General features: G+C 37.7%; 5 protein-coding genes and 1 non-coding gene across 8 annotated transcripts; 2 read left to right on the top strand and 4 right to left on the bottom strand.

Moving 5' to 3' along the window:
- Positions 1–32: 32 nt before the first annotated feature.
- Positions 33–104, bottom strand: TRNAW-CCA. Its single transcript has one exon. It is a non-coding gene; the product is annotated as a tRNA-Trp (tRNA).
- A 5682-nt stretch (positions 105–5786) lies between these two features.
- Positions 5787–9924, top strand: LOC112166350 (tobamovirus multiplication protein 1). The gene is made up of 11 exons (XM_024303171.2): positions 5787–6251; positions 6587–6677; positions 6783–6835; positions 7080–7172; positions 7342–7413; positions 8166–8238; positions 8336–8381; positions 8501–8564; positions 8783–8836; positions 9283–9360; positions 9460–9924. The coding sequence occupies exons 1-11, from the start codon at positions 6090–6092 to the stop codon at positions 9550–9552; spliced, it is 879 nt and encodes a 292-aa protein (XP_024158939.1). The 5' UTR covers positions 5787–6089; the 3' UTR covers positions 9553–9924.
- Positions 9925–10444: 520 nt separating this feature from the next.
- LOC112165316 (derlin-2.2) lies at positions 10445–12667 on the bottom strand. The gene is made up of 6 exons (XM_024301811.2): positions 12418–12667; positions 12050–12149; positions 11743–11957; positions 11564–11647; positions 11365–11418; positions 10445–10836 (listed from the first exon to the last, which is right to left on the bottom strand). Exons 1-6 carry the CDS (start codon positions 12514–12516, stop codon positions 10654–10656), a joined length of 735 nt encoding a protein of 244 aa, XP_024157579.1. The 5' UTR covers positions 12517–12667; the 3' UTR covers positions 10445–10653.
- A 1075-nt stretch (positions 12668–13742) lies between these two features.
- Positions 13743–21853, top strand: LOC112202495 (abnormal spindle-like microcephaly-associated protein homolog). Of its 3 annotated transcripts, XM_024343505.2 has the most exons (21): positions 13743–14510; positions 14731–15199; positions 15293–15378; positions 15561–15674; positions 15782–15970; positions 16078–16140; positions 16243–16299; positions 16530–16652; positions 16737–16853; positions 17047–17154; positions 17287–17404; positions 17755–17895; positions 18352–18899; positions 19151–19328; positions 19455–19696; positions 19779–19931; positions 20018–20173; positions 20260–20452; positions 20653–20878; positions 20963–21118; positions 21251–21853. In XM_024343505.2, the coding sequence occupies exons 1-21, from the start codon at positions 13833–13835 to the stop codon at positions 21336–21338; spliced, it is 4203 nt and encodes a 1400-aa protein (XP_024199273.1). In that variant the 5' UTR covers positions 13743–13832; the 3' UTR covers positions 21339–21853. The 3 variants fall into 3 exon arrangements, with proteins under 3 accessions (XP_024199273.1, XP_040362508.1, XP_040362509.1); XM_040506574.1 differs by lacking the exon at positions 19779–19931; XM_040506575.1 differs by lacking the exons at positions 19779–19931; positions 20018–20173.
- Positions 21854–22040: 187 nt separating this feature from the next.
- LOC112201432 (15.4 kDa class V heat shock protein) lies at positions 22041–22933 on the bottom strand. Its single transcript, XM_024342309.2, has 2 exons — positions 22530–22933; positions 22041–22439 (listed from the first exon to the last, which is right to left on the bottom strand). Exons 1-2 carry the CDS (start codon positions 22669–22671, stop codon positions 22162–22164), a joined length of 420 nt encoding a protein of 139 aa, XP_024198077.1. The 5' UTR covers positions 22672–22933; the 3' UTR covers positions 22041–22161.
- Positions 22934–23053: 120 nt separating this feature from the next.
- Positions 23054–25869, bottom strand: LOC112201431 (zinc finger MYND domain-containing protein 15). Its single transcript, XM_024342307.2, has one exon. The coding sequence runs from the start codon at positions 25322–25324 to the stop codon at positions 23429–23431; it is 1896 nt and encodes a 631-aa protein (XP_024198075.1). The 5' UTR covers positions 25325–25869; the 3' UTR covers positions 23054–23428.
- Positions 25870–26598: the final 729 nt, after the last annotated feature.

The following is a 26598-nucleotide window of genomic DNA, read 5'->3' as shown; positions in this document are numbered from 1 at the left end:
CTAAAAAATAGTATTCCGGGATGGGAGGGATTTGAACCCGACGTGAATCGAACACGCAACCTTCTGATCTGGAGTCAGACGCGCTACCATTGCGCCACGGATCCCCGGTTGTTATGTTCCTGCCTCTTAGTCATACTTGTATCTCATAGCCTGCACTCAATTTCCCACTTTCGGCGGACTATTATGAAATTTCTCTTGATGACATTTATTCGTCTAAATACACTCTTTAGCATCGCATCACTTATTGATAACATTTTCAAATGCATAAAAGTTTCAACATTTGATTTTACATTCTTCATCTCATTATTGACCAACGCTAAATAAGTTTAAATTTGCTTCCAAAAGTCTGTGCAAAACAAACCTTAACACAATTATCAGTATCTGAGTTACATCCCCAGTTCCCGCTTTTAGTATGGTATTCTAAAATGTCTCTTGATAGCATTTATCTGTCAAAATACACTCTTTAGCATCGCGTCATTCATTCACAAAGTTTTGAAATACATAAAAAATTTGACATTTAGTTTTACATTCTTCACCTCATTATTAACTAATGTTAAATAAGTTAACTAATCAAATTTACTTCTGAAAATCTGTACAAAACATAACTTAAGACAAGTATCAGTATTTGAGTTCAACTGGTTCAGAACTAATTTTGACATTTTGTCACGATGTCTAGCTAGTGTCTAACTAGCCGACTCACATCAGTCACATGGACGTAATTGGTGTCTAGTTGCATATGGAAACTCTCGACTGTGACCAGCACTAACAACTAATTTGCAAGCTTTGATGGGCAGGTAGACCATTAAGTTGGGAACGTAGCACTATTGATAGAAAGGTATTTAATTACACATGCTATTCTGGTTTACGACTAATTTACATTTTTTGTATCTGCAACTAATTGCAGTTAGATAACACGTGTGGAACTTCAACTAATTAACGATCAACAAAGTGATTGGTTAAATATTAAGCCATCCAAATCATACGACAATAATATACTCGTTAAACAGGTCATTAGAGCATTGATTAGTGAATAACCAAATGTCATTACAAAGAATCACTAGCTTAATTTGACTCATGTACATAGGGTACGTTCTATGTTACATAAATGGTTGACAGCTTGACATTCAGATCCTTGAGGTGGAATGTTGTTCAAAAAATATGGTTCATTCAATTGAACTCTTAGCTAATTGAGTAGGTGATACTCGCACTCTTTTACAGTTTATCTTTGTCCCCGAGATCCTAAAAATGTTATCTTACTCACTTATAACATGAGCACAACATTGTCTATTGCGGAGAAGTTAGCTTGTTATTTTGAGATATCATTTGGTATACATGGGTATATTTTGAATTGCCTTTGTAAGAAAATTCACTAAAATATTTTGTTGATGTTAACCGGCGGACCTAGCTGGGGGCAAGTGAGGGCTTATGCACTCACTGAGTTTTTGTCTACAGTAGAGTTAATTGATGATCTATTAGTTAGCATACAAAATTTTAGCCTATATATATATATACATATACACAGATCCTATCCAGAGCGGAGCTCCGCTTTAAAAATTAAAGTGTGAAGTTCGAGTTTTTGGTCACTTTTTGGTCGCATATGCACATCTCGACCGTTCAGTTTTAAGGTACTAGTATATAGATCATCTCTGCAAATTTTCAGCCAAAATGATGATAGTTAAGGTATTAATAATTGCGTTAAAGCTAGTACGGTTCAGGTTGACAGATTCAGTCTGTCTATTAGTTTAAGCGAGTTAGATACCTTAACGATCATCAATTTGGCTGAAAATTTGCAGAGATGATCTATACACTAGTACCTAAAAAAGAAACGGTCGAGATGTGCATATGCGACTGAAAAGTGACCAAAAACTCGAACTTCACATGTTAATTTAAAAGTAGAGCTCCGCTCTAGATGAGATCTGTATATATATAATTATATATATATATATATATATATTATATGCCCTCACATCATATTAAAATAAAGAGAATATGACAATATGTCTTTGTATAAATAAAATCATGAGTACACCACTATTGATGATAACATTAAAAGCTTTAATCTTCATAAAAAATTAATTTAACATGTTGTGTTATCGGTTCTAATAATCACAATTCACGTCTCTACCAATATCAATTAAAAAGCTAATGAACCAATAAGGTTAGGTGGAAGATACTATCTCAGATATACAACATGTAATGCCGGAATGACTTGATGTGTAGGCAACTCTATCTACTTTGTTTCTTTAACTAAAATTCAAAAAGCACAGTTATCATATTGATGTCAAAGTCGTGAAAGGCAGTTTCTGATGTCGATTAGTGGTAGTCTCCTTATTTTTGGATACGTGTATGGGCATGTAGCCAAATAACCAAGTCCAAAGAAAGGGACCTATTCTTCTTCTAAAGCATTTGGTCGTGTCTTTTCCACATTTCCACATTTTTCTATTTTGTTATCATTTTTATTTTAATTAAAAATACTATTAGATAAGTTCAAAATATAACCCAATTTGTCAAAATTGATCAAATAGCTTTAATTTTAATCTTTTTACCAACGATCAAGCAAAAAATTTCAATACAATCGCTCCATATTTTATTTTTTGGACAAAATTATGTGAGTAGTTGATAGGTGTACATAATAAAATTAATTATTTATTGAAATCGGCTTAAAATAAAGGAAGTTATATAGACAAACTCTAGGATTGCCCTAAGGTAGTTTTGCCTATATAGTGTTATACATATCCTCGTCTTCTACGAGGTTGGAACTTGAGGGACCTTTTCTTGAAGATGATTTTGATCACTATGATTGTATTGCTCGTTCTTTACTTTCTTAATCTTTGCATTACATCTTGTTCGATGATTAACAAAATGTGATGAGAGTCAAATTCTATCAACTTAATGAGTCAAACTCTATGAACTTAATAGAGTTCTAGTTTGAGAAATTTTGAATATTATAATCAAAACAATATTAGACATACAAAATTGACCTAATAATATAATTTTTTTCAATAGAAAATTATTTCTTTGACAAAACAAAGCCTCTAAAGCAGCCTAATTGTAAAGATTAAAATGAATAGCAAGAATGACAAAAAGGAAGCTGATCAAGCCAACTATCAACATCAATTCGATGTCTTAGATTCGCGAAAACACCTACTACGAAGTTAAACTCTCTCTGAATATGCTTAAATTAAATTTGTTGAAATTGGCTTGTCAAGATAACATAATAATTATTTTAAGAATTATAAGAAATGTTTCTCGTATGACTGAAATAGAAAGAAAAAAAAATTCTATCCCAAAAAAGGAAAACAAATTTGGGAAAATAGAGAAGTCGATGAGCATGGCAAAATGTGACGGCGCTCACTTTTGGGAAAAGCGAGAGATATAATTTTCTTTTTGAGAGAAAGTGAGAGATATAATTGATAATTGAATAAGAGTTTTGGCGCAAACCAACACCGCCAAACCGTCCTTGCCACGTAATTCAAGCCAGAAGGTTCCCGTCACCTGCATGTAAAAATAGTATTTCAGCTGCCCCCCAAACCATGGAGCCCACAAAGGGTATCTTCCGTAGCATCTCCACGTGAGTATCATCACCTTCCCCATTTTTTACTTTTTGTTTTCTAATAAATTCAAAATCAGCCAAATAATTCCCTGATTTAGGCGCCCAGGTTGAATTTCTCTGCCGCCCTTCCCACTCTCTTTTTTTATTTTGTTTTTATTATCATCACCACAGCTCCACACCTTCCCCATTTTTTACCTTCTGTTTTCTAAATTCAAAATCAGCTAAATAATTCCCTGATTTAGGCGCCCAGGTTCACTTTCTTTGCCGCCCTTCCTACTGTTTTTTTTTTTTTTTGAGAAGCACTCATTTGAGTCATTTCTCTTTCACCCAGGGTAAACTTTCTTTTTTGAGGTAAACTGTTTTTCATTTGGGTTAAATACTGCTTACTCTCTATACTTATAGGGTTTCATCGTTTCAGTCACTGACCTTCAAATTTCACCTAAAAAGTCCCTGAACTCCAAATTTCCTCCAAATTGGTCCCTGCCTTTAAGCATCCGTCAAAAATTCCGTTATCTTCCCATAAAAAGTCTATTATACCCTCATTTACTTAATATATATATATATATATATATATTTCTCTTCCTCTTTTTTCTTTTTCTTTTTACCTCTTCTTCTTCTTTCGGCTCTCTCGCCTCCTTCTGTTCATCTCCTCATCAAGATGGTTCCAATCCATAGACTTCAAATGGTGAAATGAAAAAAAGAAATAAAAGAGAGAGAAAAAATAAATTTAAAAAAACAAAGTAAGTGAGGGCATAATAGACACTTTCAGCAACTTTAACAGAAAATTTTGACAGTAAGGACCAATTAGGAGGAAATTGAGAGTTCATGGACTTTTTAGGTGAAATTCGAAGGTCAGGGACTGAAATGATGAAACTCTATAAGTATAGGGAGTAAACAGTATTTAATCATTTTCATTTTTTGGAACCCATTATAAGAATTTCAATCATAACAAAACTAATAATTGTAGTTCTATTATGCTTTAAACATATTTTATCAAAAGTCAGTAAATTTGTACTTTAAAATATCATAATAATATGTGTATATCCTGATTATTTTTAAATATATAAATTAGTTTTTTTTTTATACATAATCTGCATTTTAATAATTTTTTTTAAGAAAAAAAAAACAGCTATTGGAGGGAAAAAATAGTGGGCGAGCAAAGTTGTTGTTGTGAAATCATTTATTTTAATTTTCTTAATAAAAATATATTTTCTAATTGTCACATTTTTACCCGTGTGATTTAATTTATTCTCAAATTTTTTTAATTTTTTATAGTTAAATCTGTCAAAAATTTTAATTTTAGCTAATAAAACTTATTATCTTAATAATAATATAGATAATAAAAGTCATCGGCCTTTCATTAAAAGATTTTTTTTTTGTTTATTTGAAGGCATCCCTAGCGAGATCATTTTTCTACCACATTCATTATTGACATCTCGACTGTTTACTTTTTATAATTTAAATATTCATAAGTAGATCACTTATACAAATTTTCACTTTGACTAACAACAACTTTTTTTATTTTTATCAGCCAATTTATATTTAGACTATATGTCCATGTAAAAAAAATCAAGCATCAAAATCTTTCCATCATCTACTCCACTACAATAAGTTAAAATCAAAATGACTATGATGGTAATCAATGATTCCAAGTGTGCTCGATATCATATGTGATAAGCATTTAAATAATACATTACATTAAGTGTAGTTCGAACCAATCTTAAATAACCCGCCGATACAATATGTTTTGTTAACAATTGTGTGTAATTAACATCTTATTTAAAAACTAATAATCAATTTTCCCTTCATTTACCATATATGAGGGGAAGTGAAATCCATACTCATTTTCATTTTTAATTGAAATTCTTATAAAAAGACAAACTTAAATTACTAAAGGTAAAAACTTAAGTTACTGATAAAGAAAACATGAAGTGTGAATTATAAATTGAGGAGTGTGAATTTTACGCTGCTTCTGTCTGAATAAATGAATCTAAACGATAAAAGTATATTCTAATGAGAGTAAGCTTTTGATTCTAGGAAGCAGGAACTAGGAAGATACTACTTTGAAGCGCGAGTCAAAAGTCAATGAGAGTGTTAGTAACTTGTAAAACTCGTAACTACCTCCCCTTGTTTTCTTTTCTGATTGGCCCCAAAAAAAGAAAAAAAATAAAGACGCCGAAGGATAATAGAGGGTCTGAATATAGTAATAAAGAGAAACCAACCCCAATTTTACAACAACCACCGCTCCGAGCCAGAGCGTAGAAGCTTAGGTGAGAGAGAGACGAATAAGCAAGGGTCTCACACTCACTCACTCTCTCTCTCTCTCTCTGAAATCTTGGACCGTCTGGTAGTCCCGGTCCTCCTTTCCCTCTCGCTCATTCTTCAATTGAATTACTGAGCTGAGCTGTGTGCGAGAGACAGTTAGTTCCGTTTTGCTGGTGGTTCCTCCCTCTCTCTCTCTCTCTCTTCTCCGCTTCTCGTTTTGACTTTTCTGCGGTGGAGGGAGCAGCTTCTGCTTCTCGGAGGCGGAGGCGAAATGACGAGAATGCCACCGCCTTCGCTGCTGACGTTGGCGCCGATGGAGGCCGCGGCGTTCGTGATGGCCTGGTGGGACGATATCAACGAGTCGACTAAGTGGCAGGACGGCATCTTCTACTCTCTCTGCGCCGCCTACGCCCTCGTCTCCTCCGTCGCTCTGGTCTCTCCTTCTCTCTCTCTATATCTCTCTGTTTTGTTAGGTTTAGTGATTTCGTGCTTGATTTTCTATGGATTTGAGTAGAGGTTAGGGATCGGAGTTTTGGATTTTGCTAATTATATGAACAGTGTGAATCGCATCAATCAATTTTGGATTAGAATACTAGTAGATTATTCTGTATTGGTTGAGACTTTGTGTGATTCGAGTGCCGAGACGTGTCAATGTGTCATTGTCAGTGTTTGATGTGTAGAATTTAGTTCACAAGTTACCGTTAGGAGATTGTGAAGAGTGAGTATGAGTATGTTAAAATTGAGCATTTGCGTTTTTGTGATTCGCAGTTTCAACTAATAAGGATTGAATTGAGAGTGCCGGAGTACGGTTGGACGACGCAGAAGGTGTTTCATCTTATGAATTTCATTGTCAATGGAGGTGAGATTGGTGCATTACTGCCATCCGGAGTCTGTTGTTTTGGTTCTGTTTTTTCTTTTTGTGTTGTTGTGATGTTGAGCTCTGATCGGGTTCTCGCTGTTGTAGTGCGCGCAATTGTCTTTGGATTTCACAAGCAAGTCTTTCTCTTGCAACCAAGGGTTAGTCTTTTGTAGCTCACTTAATACACACCGTAAACCTTCTTGGATAAACTGGTTATTCTTGCATACATTTGTTGGATACAAAAGTTCTCCTTATTTGTTGTCCACTGTCGATTTTACTTGGGGTTCAAGGGACATTAAGGCTTCATTTGGTATTTGAAAAAACAAGAACATAGAATGAAAGATTGAAAGCAATGAATGTTGGAGTTATATGCTAAACTTGGATGGCTGCATGTTGAACCAGGTGTTGATATTGGTCTTGTTGGATCTTCCTGGACTGCTATTCTTCTCAACGTACACACTTCTTGTCCTATTTTGGGCAGAGATATATCACCAGGCAAGTGCTCTTTTTTCTTGCATGGTATCAGTGATGCGGTATTGGTTCTGTGTTACCTGAAGCCAAGACATCAGTTCTACTGATTTACTTAGATAAAGAGCTTTTGAATGTGGTAATTTCTCTTAACCAATTAGGGTCTCTGACTTTTATTTAATACTATTACGAGCAGGCGAGAAGTTTACCGACAGATAAGCTCAGGATTGTTTATATTTCAGTCAATGGTGGAATGTACTTCGTACAGGTATGCTCCATCTTACTGATTTTCCTGTACTACATAAGTTGCTTCGCATATCACCTATTGGTCTATTTTTTGGGCGTTCCAGCTAAAGTGTTGGTTGCAATGTGTATTCTCCACTTTCTTTGCATGTTTCATCACGAGGTTGCTCTAGAGCCCTAGCTGTAATCACTACATGTTGTATCCATCTAGTTTTGTTATATAAACATTACTAGCAGCTAATTGATTTCTAACTGAAATTCCTTAGGGACTCCATTAGCAATGTTCATGTGTTTAAACAGATACACTACTACCTGCGAACGAGTTTTGGTTTGCTAATCTCCTTGATCTTATTTTACTTTGACCCTTGTAATTATTTGCTTCATCCCCGTTGTTCTTTCAAAGGAAGGTTGAGAGAACAAGTTCTATAACTTTTAAGATATAAGTTTTTGGACTTCTAGGTCGAATACTTTACCAATTCTGTGGCTAGATTACATAGAAGGAAAAGAGGATCATTCTGGTTTGCCTAATAAATATACAATTCTAGTAGTCTGCAAGCAGTCTAGGCCTTGCACATGCTTGTTTAAGAATCTACTATTGGAAGTAGTTCTTGCCTCCTTGATCGGTGGAGGAGGTTGTATTCAACTCCTTGCAGACAGATGTCAATGTGCAGTGAGTGTGGTTCAGGGTTCCTAGTATAAACAGCACAGACTGTGGTTCAGTTTTTAGGGACTTCAAAGATTTGATGTACCTTATGATAAATGCGGATTTCTCTTCAGATTTGCCTCTGGATATACCTCTGGTTTGATGACAACAGCGTTGTGGAGTTCATTGGAAAGATATTTATTGCAGGTAAGGCCTGCTTCATGTCCTGATAGTTTTCAGTCTCCAATTATCGTCTCTCATTTATTTCATGCATACTGAATTATATTGTACTTTTTTGTTCCAGCTGTGTCATTTGTGGCTGCACTAGGTTTCTTAATTTATGGAGGAAGGTGAGCTTTCTGCATTATATAGTACTTTAAGCATCTTGACTGTGTCTATTTCGTTATTTTTCTGCTCTTTTGTGGCCATGGAGTTGTATTGGGTGGATGATTATAAACCATGCCTTCAGGTTATTTTTCATGCTGAGACGTTTCCCAATTGAATCTAAAGGGAGAAGGAAGAAACTTCATGAGGTTTGTGCCTTGCCTTTACATTTTGTCTATCAGAGTAGAACACCTGATTGCTAGACCTAGCTTGATAAGAATTTTCTGGACATATTATTAGTTTTGTAGTTTCCATGTACGCCTACTTTGAGGTTTCTGACTTCAGATGTATAAACAGAAAAGATAAAGCCAAACAACAATTCTGTTTAGACTAGTCCTATTGGCTAACAAGTGGGTTCTAATTGCAGGTTGGATCTGTTACAGCCATATGTTTTACCTGCTTTCTCATAAGATGCTTTGTGGTAAGGCTTAATCTTAATCTCTGGCATTTAGTCTTTCTCAAAAAATGATCTGCATTGGGATTTAATCGCAAAATAAGTATAAAAAATCTACATAAAAAATCTGGGATTCATTCATGATACAACACAAATTTAATTAGAACTGAGAGAGCTATAACATTTTGTTATAACTTTTAGGATATAGGACTCATCCGAGGCTAGGTTATAGGGTTGGATTTGTGATTACTTCTATCAGGAAACAAGTTACAAATACATAGTAGTTCTGATACAAACACATTGTATCAACTTTTGTCTTTAGACCGAACAGTTATTAATTTGACAGTCCTGTGACAGTAAAAGTTATCAGTATGACCATACCAATTTCTTGGTCTGCTTTATGAGGTGCTTCTTTCATCAGCTTATATTGAAAAATTGGAAGGCGTTTAATTAACTCTATTATTTCAATGCAGGATGTGTTGTCCGCTTTTGATGATGATGCATCACTTGATGTTTTGGATCATCCTGTTTTAAATGCGTTCTACTACATGGTAGCCTACCAAGCTTCTTAACTTTCAAGCTGATTTTCTCGTCTTTTCTTTAACTTATTCGGTTTTTCCCCTTCAAAATTTTAACTATGTCCTCTGCAGCTGGTTGAGATCCTGCCCTCAGCCTTAGTCCTCTTCATCTTGCGCAAATTACCCCCCAAGAGAGTATCAGCTCAGTATCATCCAATACGTTAGCTCAGCTCAGTATCATCATTCTTTGTGGCATTTTTGCCCCGTCATTATTCTTTACGGATTGGAGGTTTGATGCTAATGAAAATGAGCAACATGAGGAAAGCCAGATAAAACAATCCAGATGTAGTATTCTGGTGCTGCCGGCATATTTTTTGTTTAGATGTCTGTATATTACACAGCTCTCTGCAGCTTTGCCACGGAAGATTCTTCAATTTAATTCCATGGTGATTTTGACAGTAGGTTTATCTGATCATGTTTCAAAAGGAAAATGTTCATGTAATTTAATGTTGTAGGTATTTCTGTTTAAAAAGTTTTACATAATGGCGTGTTGATGATCTCCTTTTTGCATATTAGAACAGAAGGTTTATTTTGTAAGTTGACAAAAGAAAACATGCATCTGATTAAAGTTCTGCCCATCGTCCATTTTTTTGATGAGATGGTCATTGCCTCCATTGTTTTTAGAGTTTCACATCATCATGTGTTGAAGCTGCATGATAATTCTCCCAAGGCCTCGGTAAACAATTGATGTCACGAAATTATGTGACATATAGAAGCAGTTCATTACTTCATTTTCTCTGCTTAGTGCTGAGCCATGCCCTTTGGCGATCCCCATTGGAATGGAAATCAATACGAGAACTAATACATTATGTTACGGTGCATCTCTAAAATCTGATATAGTCTTGTTTGATAATCTTCCACAAACCAAATGCATCCAATGTAGGGATTAGAGAGAAAGGAGGACACAAGATTTTGATGCGTTTTCTGGTTAGGGAACTTGTGGATTAACCTTGGTGCAAAATACATATGAGACGGGGCAAGTAAAACACGAAGGTAAAGCAAATTTGCTAATGGGAAATTGTGTTAGTTTAGAAGAAAGAAACTACGATACACTAGAGCACAAAGACAGAAACAGCACTTTGATCGCGCAGTGATGAGCTTTGAACTTTAACAAATTCACAAAAAGTAATTAGCAATTTAGCATATCATTGTATATCTCTATATATTACAGAGCACAATATGCATCCTAGAAGCCAGAGCCATGACTATTTCCAGATCAATATCCCATAGCTAAGCCCCATCGACCCGTCTTTCCTTAAGGTTTCATCAATCTTGGTGAAGTTCCTCAACAGGTGGAGGCGCAAATCTCACATTTGCTGGCCGTGCCACCACAACAGCCTCATCTGCAAATAGTGCTTTGATAAATGAAGGGGTTCTCAATGGCCGACGACCTGTCATTCGAGGGTAAACATCTTCCAGAAAATAATACGCATGACCAGCAATCATTCCCTGAATCAACACCAATCAACATGAATATCAAGGATTAAGGCATGAAAAACTTTATCAAATTCAAATGTGTAGTATCTATAGTGACAAAAGCTAGTATCTGGGATATTTTATCACAAAACGTTAGTCAACTTGTGACATGCACTGTTTTGCCAACTGTTGCACAACTCAACATACACAAACACTTTGTTATCACCAATTTTTGAAAAAGTAATAGAAGCAATCCATTTTAGCTGCCATCATGACTTGATGGACACCATCCACTAAATTATTACAACTGTCTGGGTCATGATGAATGAAAATAAAGCCTAGTCATAACAAAACATTTGTATTTCAGAGTTGTGCAAAAGGTTATGTTCACTTCTTAGTGATATATTGTGCATAACTGGTGAGTTGGCATCATAAGCCAACTGATCATGCAACAATACGTATACTAGGGTATTAGGAACAGCAACACAGTATTCCAGGTTTACTCTATTATGAGATGCTAAATTGAAACGTCCAACGGAATTCTTAATAAAAATAACATACCAAGAGATCCACCCAAGCGCTTGCCCCGACAAGGACAGAGAAGCCTAGAAGAAACTGGAGCCAAGATGAAAAACTCAGAAACATTAGACTCGTGACTAAGGAGGAAAAGATCATGACATATTAAAGCGACCTTACTAACAATCCCAATAGAAAAAACAGCAATTAACAACACAAACACTTGACACTTAAGCATACTGACCCATGGTAGGTAGGCTGCGGTGAAATTAAAAAGTCCCAAGAAACTCATATGGATGAAAGGGTTTTGCTTGCTCCACACATAGACCTGTAAACCAAGGAAACAAAATGCCTTAAAAAAACAATAAAAAGATACCAGGTTTTAGAATCCATCACAATCAGAACAAAGAAAAAACAACTAACCATCATGAATGTTAGCGAGTTGCTTAGGAATATAATCTTTGCAAACGACTCTGACAAATAAGGTATCATTCCTCCAACAAGAACTATCCCAGTCAACACAGACGCACCGAATAAGAGCATGTAAAAGAAATCAGCCGTCCTTCCCCTGAATGAGTTCTCTTCAAGAAGCTTGCAGTACCGAGCAAGGAAGAACATGTGGAACAGAAAATCCAAGTCTGGCATTGCCAAAACACCACCGCAGGTTACGAAAACCAAACACTAACAGCTAAACACACAAAGACTTCGAAACACAAATAGTAACAATTACCTATCTTTCGAAAGTACAGGAAATTAGTGATGAGGCGCCATAGTTGATACTGCTTAACCACTAGTATAGGGTTCAAGTACAGATTATGAGGCGAGATTATCTGAAAACATTCCACCATTAACCACAAGTTTTCAAAACTTCCATTCAATCTTATTCAACAATAAAAATTGCAATAGTAAATGAAAAATTAAAGTTAACCCAATACAATACATCCCTTTAAATAATTAACCCAGCAAATCTAAGCAATCATCCTCAATAAAATGGCGAATTCCTAAAGTTGAAGCAAAACCCAATTGAAATTGAGCAAAACCCAATTCAACAGACCCAGAAACTCAGCGAAAGATTGAAACTTTTATTCAATAACATACATCGAGGGAGCAACCGATACTGGTGACGACAGCGGCGGTGAGATACCATCTGGTGATCACCGGCATCTGCTTGTACCATTCTTCAACTGCTTGAGCCATGATTGCGATTCAATTCAGCAGATTTTGAGGTGGAATTTGAAGATTGAAACCTAGAGGGTTTGGGAGTTTTGGCTTTTTTGGAGAAGAAGAGAGACGGAGAATTTGAAGAGATGCCAAAAGTGTTGCAGGGCTTTTGTGACGCTCTGGGCTCTCAGGGAGAGGGAATATGACAAACGCTGGGCGAATACCAAGGCGCGTGGGTTTCACGTACCAATCGTGTGTTTACGTCACGCTTGGACAGGTAGATACTAGATACTAGATGCTATATCGTGTTCCCTACAGCTACGTTGGGGCTCATAGCGTCATAGGAACATGGGCTAGTTTGGGTCTTTTTTTTTTTTTTTTGATTTGGGCTTTTGTAAAGTTCAAGATTGACTTTAGGGTTTAAGAAAGGCTATTGGTTGAGTTTCGAACAGGAATGAGCCAAGTTTTGAGAGGTCGATGTGTATCGGATAAAGTGGTGATGAGTTTAGTAGTGTAAAAACATAGATGGGGGTAGACTTTTATTTATAGAGAATTAATGTAAGCCAAATAAACTCTAATATTAGAAAATGTCACTATTCACATGAGGAACATGCTATGATCGACTAAGATGTGGTCCAAGATTGACTTTTATTCGACTTGCTTGAGCTCGATTGGGAATAACGACTAGTTGAGTTTCAAACATGTTTGTTGAATGAAACAAAGTCTGAGAGGGCAATGTGAATCGGTTAAAGACTCTCTGACGCTTAAGTCAGTTGAGTGATGATTTTAATGGCCTAAGAGTAGAGTAGAGTATCTGATCATTTTTGTAGGATTGGACCTACATTTACAGAGAATAAGCTTAATATAATGCAAGCTCAAAAGTCCTAGGATTAGAAAAAATGTCACTATTCACGTGAGGGATATTATGTGATCGGCCAAGTTGAGGTCCAAGTATCATTGGAGACTTCTAAAAAAATGTATGTCAGTTTGTCATGAGTTGTCATCGCATTTAATGATTCAGTACAATTACACGGATCTTTACATTACTGAATCTTCTAATCTTGAGTAACACAAGACCCGGTATAATTAGCCGACTCGCTCCAACCCGATTGGGTTAAAGAAATCCGAGTTATTTATTTAGTCGAATTCGAATTCAAATTCGTAATTTTAGTTCGCCGAGTTCGAACGAAACACAAAAAAAGAAAAAAAGCCCGTTAGGGTTGTTTTTGTCATTCCCACGATATAACGAGAGCGTGAGCGAGGCCTCCTTCTGTCACCTTTGCCCGCTTCTCTCCTTCATTTTCAAATTCAAATCAGTACTCTCTCGCCTTCATCAGACGAACCCCTCCGCCATGGACGGCGCAGAACCGCCGTTATGTCCGTCACCGTCGCAGTACAAACCGCCGTCCACTCTCTTCAAAGACATCTCCAATTTCAAAACCCCAAAACGCCCCTCCAAAATCTCCAATTTCCACTCCCCCTGCCCCCAATTCTTCACCGCCTCCAAACACACCCCCCGGACAAACTCGTCCTTTCGCCGCCGGCCTTCGATTGCTCCGTCCAACTCTGCTCGGACCAAAGCCGCCGTCCGCAGACTCAAGGCCGTAGAGCTCGAGCAGTCACAGTCCTCCCGCAAGGTCCAAATCAGAAAGGAGCAGTCCCTCAAATCTCTCGCGAAATCTCTCACGGTCTGGCTCAATTTCCTCTTCGAAAACCCTAGATCCTGCGGCTGTAATTTTCCGGTCGATGAGGATCACAGTCAAACGTTCCGGAAGGGGAAGAGGGACAGCGGGTCGGGCGTTGAGGTTCGGGTAGACGCGGCGTGGAGGGACCCGAAGCGGCAGAGAGACTCGTCGTGGAAAGGTGAAGATTCCGAAAGTGCCGGTGCGTTTTCGAGCTCTAAGTACTCGAAATTGCAGTGTTCTTTGAAGCTCTTGTGTAGTTTTGATGATTTGGTTCAGCGAATGCGGTTTTATTTGAGTTTGGGGAGTTGCAAGGAGGTTTTCGATTCGATGATTCAAGTAGCCAAGGTTTGAATTCTTGCAATTTCATGCTAGTTTTCGTATGCTTGGTTTCGACTTAGTTCATTTGCTTATCTCCTGCTCTAGATTTCAGTTTGTTACTTGTTAATTTCGGTTACTTGACTTGCAAACAAGTGTTAATGAGGATTTCATAGCCGAAATTTCTTGTTTTCGGAGACTTTTAATGCTATAGAAGATATCAATGTTAATGCTATATAATATTTCGCAGAGTATTGATGAAGGGAGGTTAAAGATGAAGGTGCATTGCCCTTTAGTGACTGATGTTGGACTGAGAAAGAAGGCCACTAAAGTCCTTATGAGTTATAATCCAATCTGGCTTCGAATTGGATTGTACGTTATATTTGGGGGTGACTCTTTGTTGTCGGACCGAGAAGTTAACTCTGATGAGGAAGTCGCATTTTTGAAAATGATTATTGAGAAGCAACTGTTTGCACATACTGGTCTAGCGAAAGAGTATGCTTATAACAAGAAGGTTGAGGGTCTTTACCGACCGGGTTATTATGAAGCTTTGGGGAATGTCATATTGAAGAGGTTTCTGTTGCTTGTTCTTATTCTGGATAGAGCTAAATCTCAAAGCAGTCTTTCTCTTAAGTATGGTCTTGATGGAGTGGATGGGGGTTCTCCTTTATTGTTTATGGTACAGTCTAGTATCAAATCAAGTCATCAGGTGATCCATGGTAATTTTCAATTCACTCCTTTTCAGTTTCTGAGTAACTGGTTTGTGATTCTGATTTAGCATTGACGTTTCTCCTTTTGTTGTTCAAAACTAGATTTTTTGTCAACTGATATCATGCTTGGAGAAGGTAACGTCTCAGCACATCTGGTGGTTTTAGGATATAAAGTATCTCATCAACAGGTAGGTGGTGAATTGTATGTATGCCATTCCATTTGCATTTGTGTGGTCTGAGGGAAATCAGTATCTTTTAAGCTTTGATGCCCTTATCAATCGAGGTTGAGACTGCAAGTCAACTCAGCATTTAGTGTACAAAATTATTTTCCCAATTCAGTAATTCATCTATCAAATCTGTCATTGTGCAGTCTCCGATCGTGGATTTTGACTTTCGAGTTACAGATTTATTTGTTGATCTTCAAGACGGGTTGCGCCTCTGTAGAGCGATTCAGCTTTTGAAGGATGACTCATCTATCCTAATGGTTGTTATTCTAATTCTTTATTTTTTCAAAGAATATGTGAGTTCAGTTGATAATTAGCCAAGTATTTTATATTATTTAGTGATTTCAATGTTCCATTGAATGAACAGAAAATGGCTGTTCCATCAGATACACATAAAAAGCACCTGGCAAATTGTGGCACTGCCCTGCAGTATCTTAAGGAGGCTGGTGTTGTTTTACATGATGATGATGGAATGATGATTGTAGAAGATGATATTGCTGATGGGGAGAAGGAACTTACTATTTCCTTGCTTTGGAATATGTTTGTTCATTTGCAGGTTCCTTTGATCCCTCCCTCCCATTTTTTCAGAACTGTTGCATTGAAGGCTATTTAGGAGTTTTTTGTTTATACTTGACAGTAACAGTCTTCACTTGAATTTGTCAGCTACCTCTTTTGGTCAAGAAAACAGCATTAGCTGAGGAAATATGCAATATTCGAGGAAATATGGTGTGTCTCTATGCATCTGTGTCTTGTCTTTTTTACGTTTTAGAGTTGGAAACTTGGAATCACCCTTGACATTGTTTATTCTCTTCAATTTCAATTTCACAGGATAGCTTCATTAATGCTGATTCTCCTCCACTGGAACTGCTTTTAAATTGGATTCAGGTATTGCTGCTTTTAGGATACATTTATTAGCATATTCTTATCTTGGGTATGGAATAGTGTTCTTTTGCAATCTAATAAATTTGCTAAGATGCAAGCATGCTGCATCAGAGTCCTATACATGGATCACAAATGCTGATTTTGGGATCTTTTTGGGGCATCATAGCTAGTCACAGTTGAAAAGCATAAACTTTACTGCTGTAAATTGAGTACCATCCTTGTTGTGGTTTCAGGCAATTTGTGAAATTTATGATTGCAAGATCGACAGTTTTTCTTCATTGGTCGATGGAAAAGCCATATGGTGCCTGCTGGATTATCACTTCCGTAAGCAACTTTGTTGTGCTTGGTCATCGAAGGTGCTCTATATTTTTCCTTGCAGTTTTTATGAACAGAGATTTCTTGTTTGCTTTGCTTCATGGCTCTTTGAATATACGCGACAGGATCCTAATAAATCAAGTCACGAAGAATCAATCATGTTAGCCACCGAATATTCAGATGCCGTGCACAACTTTTTATTATCACAGAAATTGATGTCACTATTGGGAAACTTTCCAGAGGTTTGTGCTCGTTTCTTTGCTTCATTCTCATTCAACCGTCTAACTTCTTATCTAGCTATGATTTGCTAAATATAATAACTTGAATAATTGTAAGAACAGGTCAAAATATTGTTGGAACTGAAGTTGGGAATTGTAACATATATCTTATGGTTTGTAAGTTGTAACACACTATCTTCTTGAATTATATCAACAGGTTCTGCAAATTAGTGACATTCTTGAGTATAATGGTGTACCTAATGATCGTAGTGTGGTGATCCTGTTGGTGTTCCTTTCTTCTCAACTGATTGGGAAGAAAAACATGGTAATGCCTTATGCATTCCGGTTGATGATGCTTGATTTCTATTTCCTAACCCCCACCTCCTCTTCTGCCCCAGAAAAATTGATAATTGGATGCTGTCATCGTAATCATGCTTATTGATTGTCTCTTTTGCAGGGTCAGTTAAACTTTCATAAACTATTAGGCTGTGATTGTCAAAGTTCAGAGCGAATATGCTCTGTAAGACCTGAACCAGCACAGATCCAAAAAGAAACACGCGTTCAGTGTACTGAAGGTTTCTTTTTTCTTTTTTTTTCCTTGTCGTTTGTGGTTTAATAGGCTAGTGTGTCCAGAATTCGTCCCATTCCATATGTTACCATAAGGAAATGCTCTAAACATGAAGTCTGTAACGGTTAGTGGTACAACAATCCTAGACATGAATCATATATGTGACTTGTAATAAGACATGAATTATAAATTTTAGCCTTTTATTTCTTTGAGTGGTGGCTTTATGTTTTCAATTTCTTTAAAAAATTTGTTTTATGGAAGTGTTTAGAGCCATCTAAAGATATATTTTTTCCATGAAGTGATAGATTACTAGAACTTTTATGCCTTGTTGAAATTTAACCAAATGGTTGTATACAGATACAGGTTCTGTGAAAAACTTTAAGGCTATCCAGGCTTGGTGGCAAGATATGGCTGAAAGGAACCATAAATTTCCAAAACCATTAGCTCCTACTTTGCAGAACTTCTCTACAAATGAAGATGAAATTAACATTTCAAGAGGTAATTACTAATTAGTAAGACCTCTAGTGCAATGATACAATGATCATCTTCATATAGCTGTTTCTTATTGTTACTAGTTCCTCCTTAGAAATGGAACACTCTTGTTTATATTCTGCTATTATATATTTTTTTCGTTTTCATTAATTTTTTAGTAGTTTACATTATTACTTAACTGTGGTTAAGTTTCATAACTTAACCTTTTGACTTCACAATATCGTGGAGGCACAGTATTCTGATTTCTTTTTGGTCCTTTCATTCTCCCTGTTTTCTGAGTCCAGACTCATTAATTTTTTATCCTTTACTTATTTTTCTGTTGTCCTTTTCTGGTAGGAGAAAATAGTCCTGGAAATGTGTAACTTTCTATTATTGTTTTACATACGACCTGATATGCATAAGTTTTGTTTTGGTATGTCTTATTCTCTATCTGACTGAGGAAATCATATCTAATACTTCCAGTAAATGCTACAAAAAGGATTCAGTCAGTATTACTTATTCAACGAGCTGCAAGAAATTGGATCATGCAAAGACATCAGGATAGAAGTATGGTAACTCATAATGCACGCATTCACGATCAAGCAAATGCTGCTATTGTTGTCCAAAGATATACTCGTGGGTGGCTTGCAAGATCGAGATGTATTCATGGGGGCTCTCTCATACATAAATCCTCAAGTATATTTCAGGAAAATGGTGCACTAGATGTTCGAACAAAGGCAGCAGTTAAAATCCAACTTGCTTGGAATTTTTATGTCTGTCTTCACAATAAGCACTTGGCTGCTATTAAAATTCAAAGTCATTTTCGTAGTTGGCTATTGAGGAGGAGGTTTCACATTCAAAGGCAAGCAACAATAAAAATCCAAAGTGTTTTACGGATGTCAAGATGTTTGAAGGCTTATCAGCAATACAAAATTGCAACTGTGTCAGCCACTATCATTCAATCTTATGTACGTGGATGGGTTGCGCGAAGAGAAGCTGATCAACGTAGGCATCTCATTGTTACTATCCAAGTAAGTAGTTCTCTGTCTATTCTGAGTATATAGTATGAGGGTAATAATACCTCTCCCCGAGTTAATCCCTCCAAATAAACAAGAGAGAGAGAGAGAGAGAGAGAGAGAGAGAGAGATTTTTGGATGTTTACTAGGGGAATGTTATGTCTGCAACTAATTTGATCTCCTGACATTTCTATTATCTAGATGAACACTTATTCTGTGCGAATATCATATCTGAGATTCTAAGTTGGGTGCTTAAATGAATTCAGAGATACTGCCGTGGTTGGTTGAGAAGGAGGTATTTCTTATGCCAAAGAATAGCTGTAGTGAAGATCCAAAGTGCTATTCGATGCCTGCTATACTGTCAGGCATTTCAACATCATAGACAAGCTGCAGTGGAAATTCAACGGATAGTCAGGGGGAAGATTAGTCGAAGTAATCTCTTAGGTATAAATCTTCTCCACTGGTTCTTACAAGTGTAATTTATCAAATTCTACATTTTGATAGTTTAGGGGTTTGGTTTGTTTCACTTCCATTGTAGTTTCGGTTGTTTATGTCTTTGGTTTGTTTCAGGTGCTTCATGTCTACACCCTGTCATCCCCCATGGTTGTCTTTTAAAGATCACGAGTGCCTTCTATAGTAGTGTCGAACTAAATATAGTGTTCTGCTCTGTGTTGAAATTGCAAAGGTGGTGGAGGAGTGTCCTGTCGCTAAAACTAAGAACAAAGTCTGCGGTACTTATTCAGTCTCATATTCGAGAGTGGTTTGCTAGGCAAAAGGCTTCTAGAGAGAGGCATTGTAGTGTTGTGATACAAGTAAGATATTCTATATATGTTGCAGCTTACAATATTGAACCTTAAAGCATTCGTGTTCTTAATTGCTTTTAATTTGTTGCAGTCATACTGGAGAGGCTACCAGGCACAGAAAAAAGAGTTGAGGGAACAGCTAAAACTAAGAACAAAGTCTGCAGTACTTATTCAGTCTCATATTCGAGAATGGCTTGCTAGGCAACAGGGTTCTAGAGAGAGCCATTGTAGTGTTGTGATACAAGTAAGATATTCTATATACGGTGCAGCTTACAATATTGTACCTTTAATGTTTCATTCATGTTCTTAATTTCTTTTAATTTGTTGCAGTCATACTGGAGAGGCTACCAGGCACGGAAAAAAGAGTCAAGGGAACAGCTAAAACTAAGAACAAAAGCTGCTGTACTTATTCAGTCTCATGTTCGAGAATGGTTTGCTCGGAAAAAAAAGGCTTTTAGAGAGAGGCATTGTAGTGTTGTGATACAAGTAAGATATTCTATATATGTTGCAGCTTGAAATACTGAACCTTTAATGTTTCATTCGTGTTCTTAATTTCTTTTAATTTGTTGCAGTCATACTGGAGAGGCTACCAGGCACGGAAAAAAGAGTCAAGGGAACAGCTCAAGGATTTACGCTTGAGAGTGCAGAAATCTTCTACTAGTGTGGACGATAGCATGCGTATTATCAACAGACTTGTTGCTGCACTTTCAGAGCTACTAAGAATGAAAAGTATCAGCAACATTCTTCATACTTGTTCCACTTTGGGTAAGTATTAATGATTGTACATAGAACTCCATTTCATAATCGTAAATACTAAACCATACATACGTTTGTGAAAGCCCCCCAAATCCTTATATATGCCATAATCCTCTCATTGATAGTTTACATTCAGTTAACTGATATGGAATCAGTGATGTTAACCAACGTTGTCTTTCTATGTACTTACATTATGATTGTATTTATAGATATGGCTACAAGGTATTCTCAAAAATGTTGTGAAAGACTCGTGGATGCTGGAGCTATCAAAACTTTGCTGAAGCTCATTCGCTCAGGCAGCCGAAGTATACCAGATCAGGAGGTTCTAAAGCACGCACTGTCAACTCTAAGAAACCTTGCTCGCTATCCACACTTGGTTGAAGTACTAATTGATTGTGAAGGGTCTGTAGAAACTGTTCTCTGGGAGTTGCTAAGGTTTGTATGCAATTTATCTCGAAATTGAATGTGAGGGACTTTTTTCACATCTCTGAATTAATGGCTAATCTGTTTTATGTTCAGGAACAAGGAAGAAGGTTATTTCATTGCTTCTGAACTTCTGAAGAAGATATGCTCTAGTCATAAAGGTGCTGAAGCTGTACGCAAGTCACCTGCCCATTTGAAAAGGCTGCGCAGTCTTGTGGAGGAACTTGGAAGGAAGTCATGCAATGAGAAGAGGTCAGATTTCAGCAAAGAATCTCTCTTTTCTTCTTTTCACAGTTATACTTATTTGCAAAAATGGAGATGTTATTCATATGATCTGTGTTATATCCGCTAACGTTAACTTAAATCACCATTATCTCAATGCAGGAATGCCCGATTCGCAAATGCTAGAGAGAATACAGAGAGAAGACTAAAGGAGGCTGTTGTGATTCTGAAAATGGCAACAGAAAGTTAGCCTTTTGAACTTGCAGCATTGTGTAAAAACCTTGTTTGGCAAGCTGGGTTTGGGTTTGTGTGTGTGTATGTTTGCCATTGAATTTACAAGTTCAATGGGAATGAAGGACAAGAATTCTGAATGACATTTAGGGATGGTAAAAAAGCCGCGGTAACGACTAACGACTAGGCAGTAAATGGTTAATGCAGGAAGTAGTGAAATGAACTGTCGCAGACTGCCGACTGTGATTTTCAGTCTATTTTCTTCGTCTTAAAGTTCAGTGTGTATCATACTCTATCATCTCAATGCACATGACTTGAGTGAACTGGTAAAGCAAAAAGGACACTGATCTGTTTCCGGTCCCCATGACACATGTGAGTGCCGCCCACAATTTATCTTCTTGATTTCAGAAAAAATATCTAGCACAAATTATTGAAGAACCATATCCCATGAATGGTCATTTCTCCCGTTTCGTGGATTGCACAAGTTACTAGAGTACGGGATGTGGATAAGATGGTGAAGGGCACCAATACTTGTTGATATATCGGTAATTCATATTTACGGAAAAAGGAATACCCAATGTCGTTGGATTATATACGTAAATGACCACACTTGTATTATAATCTTGACAGATATTTTAGTTGTTTCGGAGATATTTAAAACTTAAATGTGGTTAGATGTGAATGAAAATGACGATACATGTATTATAGTCTTTGAAAGGAGTTTTGAGAAAAGTAGTCTTCGAAAGTTTGTATATAAAATTGTGGAATCCAACAACTAAATCTTAGCACCTAATTAATTGTGATAAAAACTGCCATATGTTTGAACTCTTGCAGCTTGAAAATCAAGCAGCTCTTGCAAGAACATCAAGCCTTTCAGGCATGTCAGCTGGTTCAATAAAGAAACTCCTCCTCAATGACCTTGGCACTGTGATTGTCAACACACCATCTTCATATGCAGCTGAGATTCTTTCGATATCGACCGTACCCGGAAGCCGAAACTTCCTCGTGAAGGTCCTCCTAGCCTCTGTGGACTCCTCATCACCATCATCAAGTCTCTGTGTTCTGATTATCAGGTATATTGAGTCCTCCACTTCCACTTTTATCTCCTCCTTCCTCACACCTAAACACAAAGGTTCATCCCAACAGAAACAAAAAAAAAAACAAAAAAAGAAGATTGATCACAAAAAAATAAAAGGTCTCAGAATCTTACCAGGGAGGTCAGCTGAGAAAATGTGAGACTCAGGGGTTTCAGTCCAGTGCACATAGTTTTCTGGGGTCAAGTGATATGGATAAACAAGATGAGAGGGGAAGACATATTGGTAAAGCTGGAAGTTTTGGTTTGGGAGCTCCATTGCTTGCAATACAAGAGGAAGCAAGCTTGCAGGGTACAAGCTAAGGAGGTGGCTTAATAGGGAGGGAAAGGAAGGTAGTTGGTATTGAAGGTTGGTTTGGCTTTTATAGCCCTGGTGGGACAGGTAGGGTTTAAGAAATTTAATTTGGGTATTCAGACTTGGACAGCAATACCCTTCTATTTTTGGGAGTTGGAGTCAGAGTTTCTAAATTTTGTGGTTCTTGAAGTGGCATCGCTGCCCTTGTTTGGTAATCGTAATGGGTTGGCAGAATTAGTAGTTGCATGGTAGGCCTCAAATTTCTGAGGAAGACTGATCTGAACTTTTAGGATGAATTGCCAGACCAACTATCTAAGGTTAGCAGATTTGGCTAAGAATGTTCATATAGGTTGAAGCTGAATAATGCTCTTGCAGATCACTTATAAGAATGCTTTTGATACACGTATTACTAATACATCACTATCTCCACAGCAAATTTTGATACAAGTAGGCTGACAACAACTAATCAAAAACCAAATGCTTTAGGACATGGAGAAGGTTCAAATATATGGAATAAAAACAAATCACAAGGCTAGCAGAATCTTAGTTTACAATTGAATGGACGAAACAAATAATGCTAAATAAATAAGCATTAGTTACCCCATTCCTCAGTAGCAGATCATTGCCAATTTGTCACCACCAGAAAGTCAAGGGAGAACCAAGTACAATGATCAGAAACAAGTTGGAAATTGAATCTTCAAATTTCGTGGCAGCACCCAACTCATGTATTTACCCCAAGCACAAAACCATTGCTGTAACAAGGAAGATTGCTAGAAGTCCCCTGATGTTTCACTGGCGAGCGGAAAGGGTTTGGTGTCACAGGATGTGTGATATGGAGTCCAGCATTTCTCAGAACCTGTTTAGCGTCATTACAAGAGATTTCAGATTGGTCTGTGAAGAAGGCTGGAACTCCCATGGACTTGATTGAATTAAGAGCTCCACCCCAACTTGAATAGTCCTCCAATCCACAGTTGAGTGCGACAATGGCATGGGGTGAAGGGAGGTAGGTGGCTTCCTCCTGATAAACACCCCTGATGAGATTCACTCTCACTCTGCTGCCTATTCCTGAAGTTGTCCCTGACAAATTTGATGGAACTTCAGGACCGACCATTACAATTTGTATATTGCCCAATCCATTGAGCAAATGACCAACTTCGGCAAATGCTGGCATCCAATCCAACTCTCCCTCTGGCCCTATGTAGTGAACAATCACCTCTTTTCCTTTCAGTAGTAAGTTCTTTGAACTGATGTTGAGCGTTGTCAATATGTAATATACTGTCAATGCGTGGGAGAGGATGTCAGCAACCGGGCTTGACAATGGTAGTGACCGAAGATTATAGTACGCTGACCAACCGGAGAGGAGGATTGGACTTGACATATGATGATGAAAAGACGAGTCGCGTGGAAACTCTTCATCGTCAAGACCTCCCCAAGAATCCCAGAGTCCACCTTTAACAGGAAGAAGACCAAAAGGGCAGTGAGAATAACAACTGCACTTTCTCCTCCACATGCCCTTTTGATGGATACCCAATGATTCAAGCCATTTACAAGGATGGTCTGCAGCAGACGGAAACATGAAGATATTCATTGCCAGCTCTTCTTCCCTTTCCATCATTGCCTTGTAAAGACCACACATGGTCTTATGTGTTTCCTTCAAGTGCTGCTTTTGGCAGACAGAACTGCAATAGATCACAGCACGACACCGTCCACAACAAAGAGTCTGATCACTGTGGATTTCTTTCTCACATGCTGCACACCGCCTTAAGCTGCCATTTGAATACACTCTTAAATCAAGAAAAGTCTCCTCCTTTGATGTTTCTGCATATTTTGTTGGGGTTGAGGACCTTGAGGTAGCAGTTGAACTAGGCTTTTCCTCATATGCCTGGCCAGGTGGGTGTGAGATTGTAACTGCTACAAGATCATAACCATTGGACATTTCTTGCGGCCACTGAACATCAACTGTTTCAATAAATGGTTCATAGCACAATAACCTCGACCACTTTGGACCGCCTTCTTTGTCTACCTGCAGCAACGGGTGCACGAGAGCTATGGCCTTCATGAATGCATACACAAATCTAAGCTCTTCAAGAGTTGCATTCCTGAACCTAAGAGTTCCCGATGAAGTGCAGCGGGCAACATCAACAACAGGGAAACGATCATTCCCCGAAACTTCCAGCGATAGAGACTTGATCATTTTCCGATTTGAAGTAAACATCACCGAGTCACGTTCATATGTGACCCTAAGAAGCTCCACATTTGGAACCTGAATCGTTTCTCTTGACCCTGTCATCCTCTTAGCATCATTCTGCGACCGAAACAAGTGAAATCCAATATCCCCTCCATCCCCTCCAATGAACTGAACACAGGCGAAAGGCTGTTTCTTGCCAGACCAATCCGTATCCTTCCCAACCCGGACACCAAACAGATGCGCCGGACACAATCTTTTCCACGGATCAGTCCTGTACAGAGCTGCTGCAGCTTTAAACATTGACTTGATAAAATTTGGAGCAATGCCTTCCACATTCATAAGGCATGTCCCGGATCCGGGACCAAGCCCCGGACCGGTCCCAAATTGCTCCTGGAACCTATCAAACAAGTTCTTCAAATGCAAATCCATTTTCACCTCAATACAAGATCTAACTAAATTCCTTGATAACACCAGCAATCCCACTACAGAATGCGAATCCAAGAACTCTAATTCACCACCAATTTGTTAAAAGGCTAAAATGCACACCCACAAATTATATTCACTCACTCTCAATTGCTTCTAAAACAAAAACCCAGAACTTCACAGTTCAAGCATAACAAAGCAACAGTCTTTTTTCCCCTCATTCTACATGCTACAGACTCCAAACCCAACAAAAAGAACCATTAGATCATACATATGGGACTTTCAGATCACTTCAAGAGCTACTAGATCAACTACACACTGGGATCGCTGTAAATTTGAAGCAAAGGTCAGTACTGCATACCAGTTTTGGAAGCTGACTAGAGGCTTAAGATAGATGAGAGAGAGTTAGATCCGAAGCATTGAACTGGTCGGCAACACTCTCTTCAAGTAAAAATGAAGCTGAAACTGAACATGTTTGGCCCAAAAAGAGAAGAAGTTGTCTGCATAGTGCAGGGAGATGCAAAACTGTACGTGTACGTCGCGCCGTCATGAATTAGGCTTTTACGATTTTGACTTTCTACTGGTACATATGCTACTTTTGTAGTTTTACCATGTTTCAGAATACTCTCGTGACTCACTAGTGGCATTTTAATCCAAGGTGTTACAAATGCTAGGGTTGAGGAATGTTCACTCATTGGTTTTAAACTTTTTTTTAAAAAAAATAACAGTACGAGCCGAAAGATGATCAATAAAAATGTCAATCCAACCTGCATTAGGCACAAAACCATTCGAAATGTGTCACGCAACAGATTATGCTTGAATTTGTTATACAAAAGAGTAGAATCGAGCGCGTATGACCTATAACCTAATTGACGCCGAGCCCTAGAGCTACCCAAGTTTGTCCCACAAAAGAGTTGAATCGAGTGAAACTTGTATTTAAATTTGTGTAACAAATAAACCTAGTGTAGTTGCGCTCCAAAAGCTTCTTAAAACACATCGTCATTTATTTGTTTTACAAAAAAGGTGAGCTGAAAATCACATATACAAATTGGACAGAACGAGTACCAGGCACAATGCCATTCCAAATGTATCATGCTGCGGATTATGCTCAAATTCATTTTAGTAAAGTGGAGCCGAACAAATCTTAAAATTTGAGCTCTGGTTCCATAAATGAATCTGAAAAACCGAGGCAATACATAAAAAAACCGGGCCTAAAGGCCAAAAGTGTATCAGGCCCAAAAACCAGTCCACAAATTTGACCCGAAACGGATTACGTGCCT

Source organism: Rosa chinensis, chromosome 5 (genome assembly GCF_002994745.2).
Source record: "Rosa chinensis cultivar Old Blush chromosome 5, RchiOBHm-V2, whole genome shotgun sequence".
NCBI classification, from domain to species: Eukaryota; Viridiplantae; Streptophyta; class Magnoliopsida; order Rosales; family Rosaceae; genus Rosa; species Rosa chinensis.
This window is presented reverse-complemented; position numbering and strand designations above follow the sequence as displayed.

Bases quoted from the DNA above. Each gene is read 5' to 3' on its own strand.
- LOC112166350 (XM_024303171.2), top strand. From the start codon at position 6,090: ATGACGAGAATGCCACCGCCTTCGCTGCTGACGTTGGCGCCGATGGAG. The intron at 6,252-6,586 runs GTCTCTCCTTCT...TGTGATTCGCAG, and splicing joins TCGTCTCCTCCGTCGCTCTG to TTTCAACTAATAAGGATTGA. The intron at 7,414-8,165 runs GTATGCTCCATC...ATTTCTCTTCAG, and splicing joins GTGGAATGTACTTCGTACAG to ATTTGCCTCTGGATATACCT.
- LOC112165316 (XM_024301811.2), bottom strand. From the start codon at position 12,516: ATGGCTCAAGCAGTTGAAGAATGGTACAAGCAGATGCCGGTGATCACC. The intron at 12,150-12,417 runs GTATGTTATTGA...GAATGTTTTCAG, and splicing joins GTATCGGTTGCTCCCTCGAT to ATAATCTCGCCTCATAATCT. The intron at 11,648-11,742 runs GTTAGTTGTTTT...CTTGGTTTACAG, and splicing joins ACTCGCTAACATTCATGATG to GTCTATGTGTGGAGCAAGCA.
- LOC112202495 (XM_024343505.2), top strand. From the start codon at position 13,833: ATGGACGGCGCAGAACCGCCGTTATGTCCGTCACCGTCGCAGTACAAA. The intron at 15,379-15,560 runs GTAGGTGGTGAA...GTCATTGTGCAG, and splicing joins ATAAAGTATCTCATCAACAG to TCTCCGATCGTGGATTTTGA. The intron at 18,900-19,150 runs GTAAGTAGTTCT...AAATGAATTCAG, and splicing joins ATCTCATTGTTACTATCCAA to AGATACTGCCGTGGTTGGTT.
- LOC112201432 (XM_024342309.2), bottom strand. From the start codon at position 22,671: ATGGAGCTCCCAAACCAAAACTTCCAGCTTTACCAATATGTCTTCCCC. The intron at 22,440-22,529 runs GTAAGATTCTGA...CTTTGTGTTTAG, and splicing joins TTTCTCAGCTGACCTCCCTG to GTGTGAGGAAGGAGGAGATA.
- LOC112201431 (XM_024342307.2), bottom strand. From the start codon at position 25,324: ATGGATTTGCATTTGAAGAACTTGTTTGATAGGTTCCAGGAGCAATTT.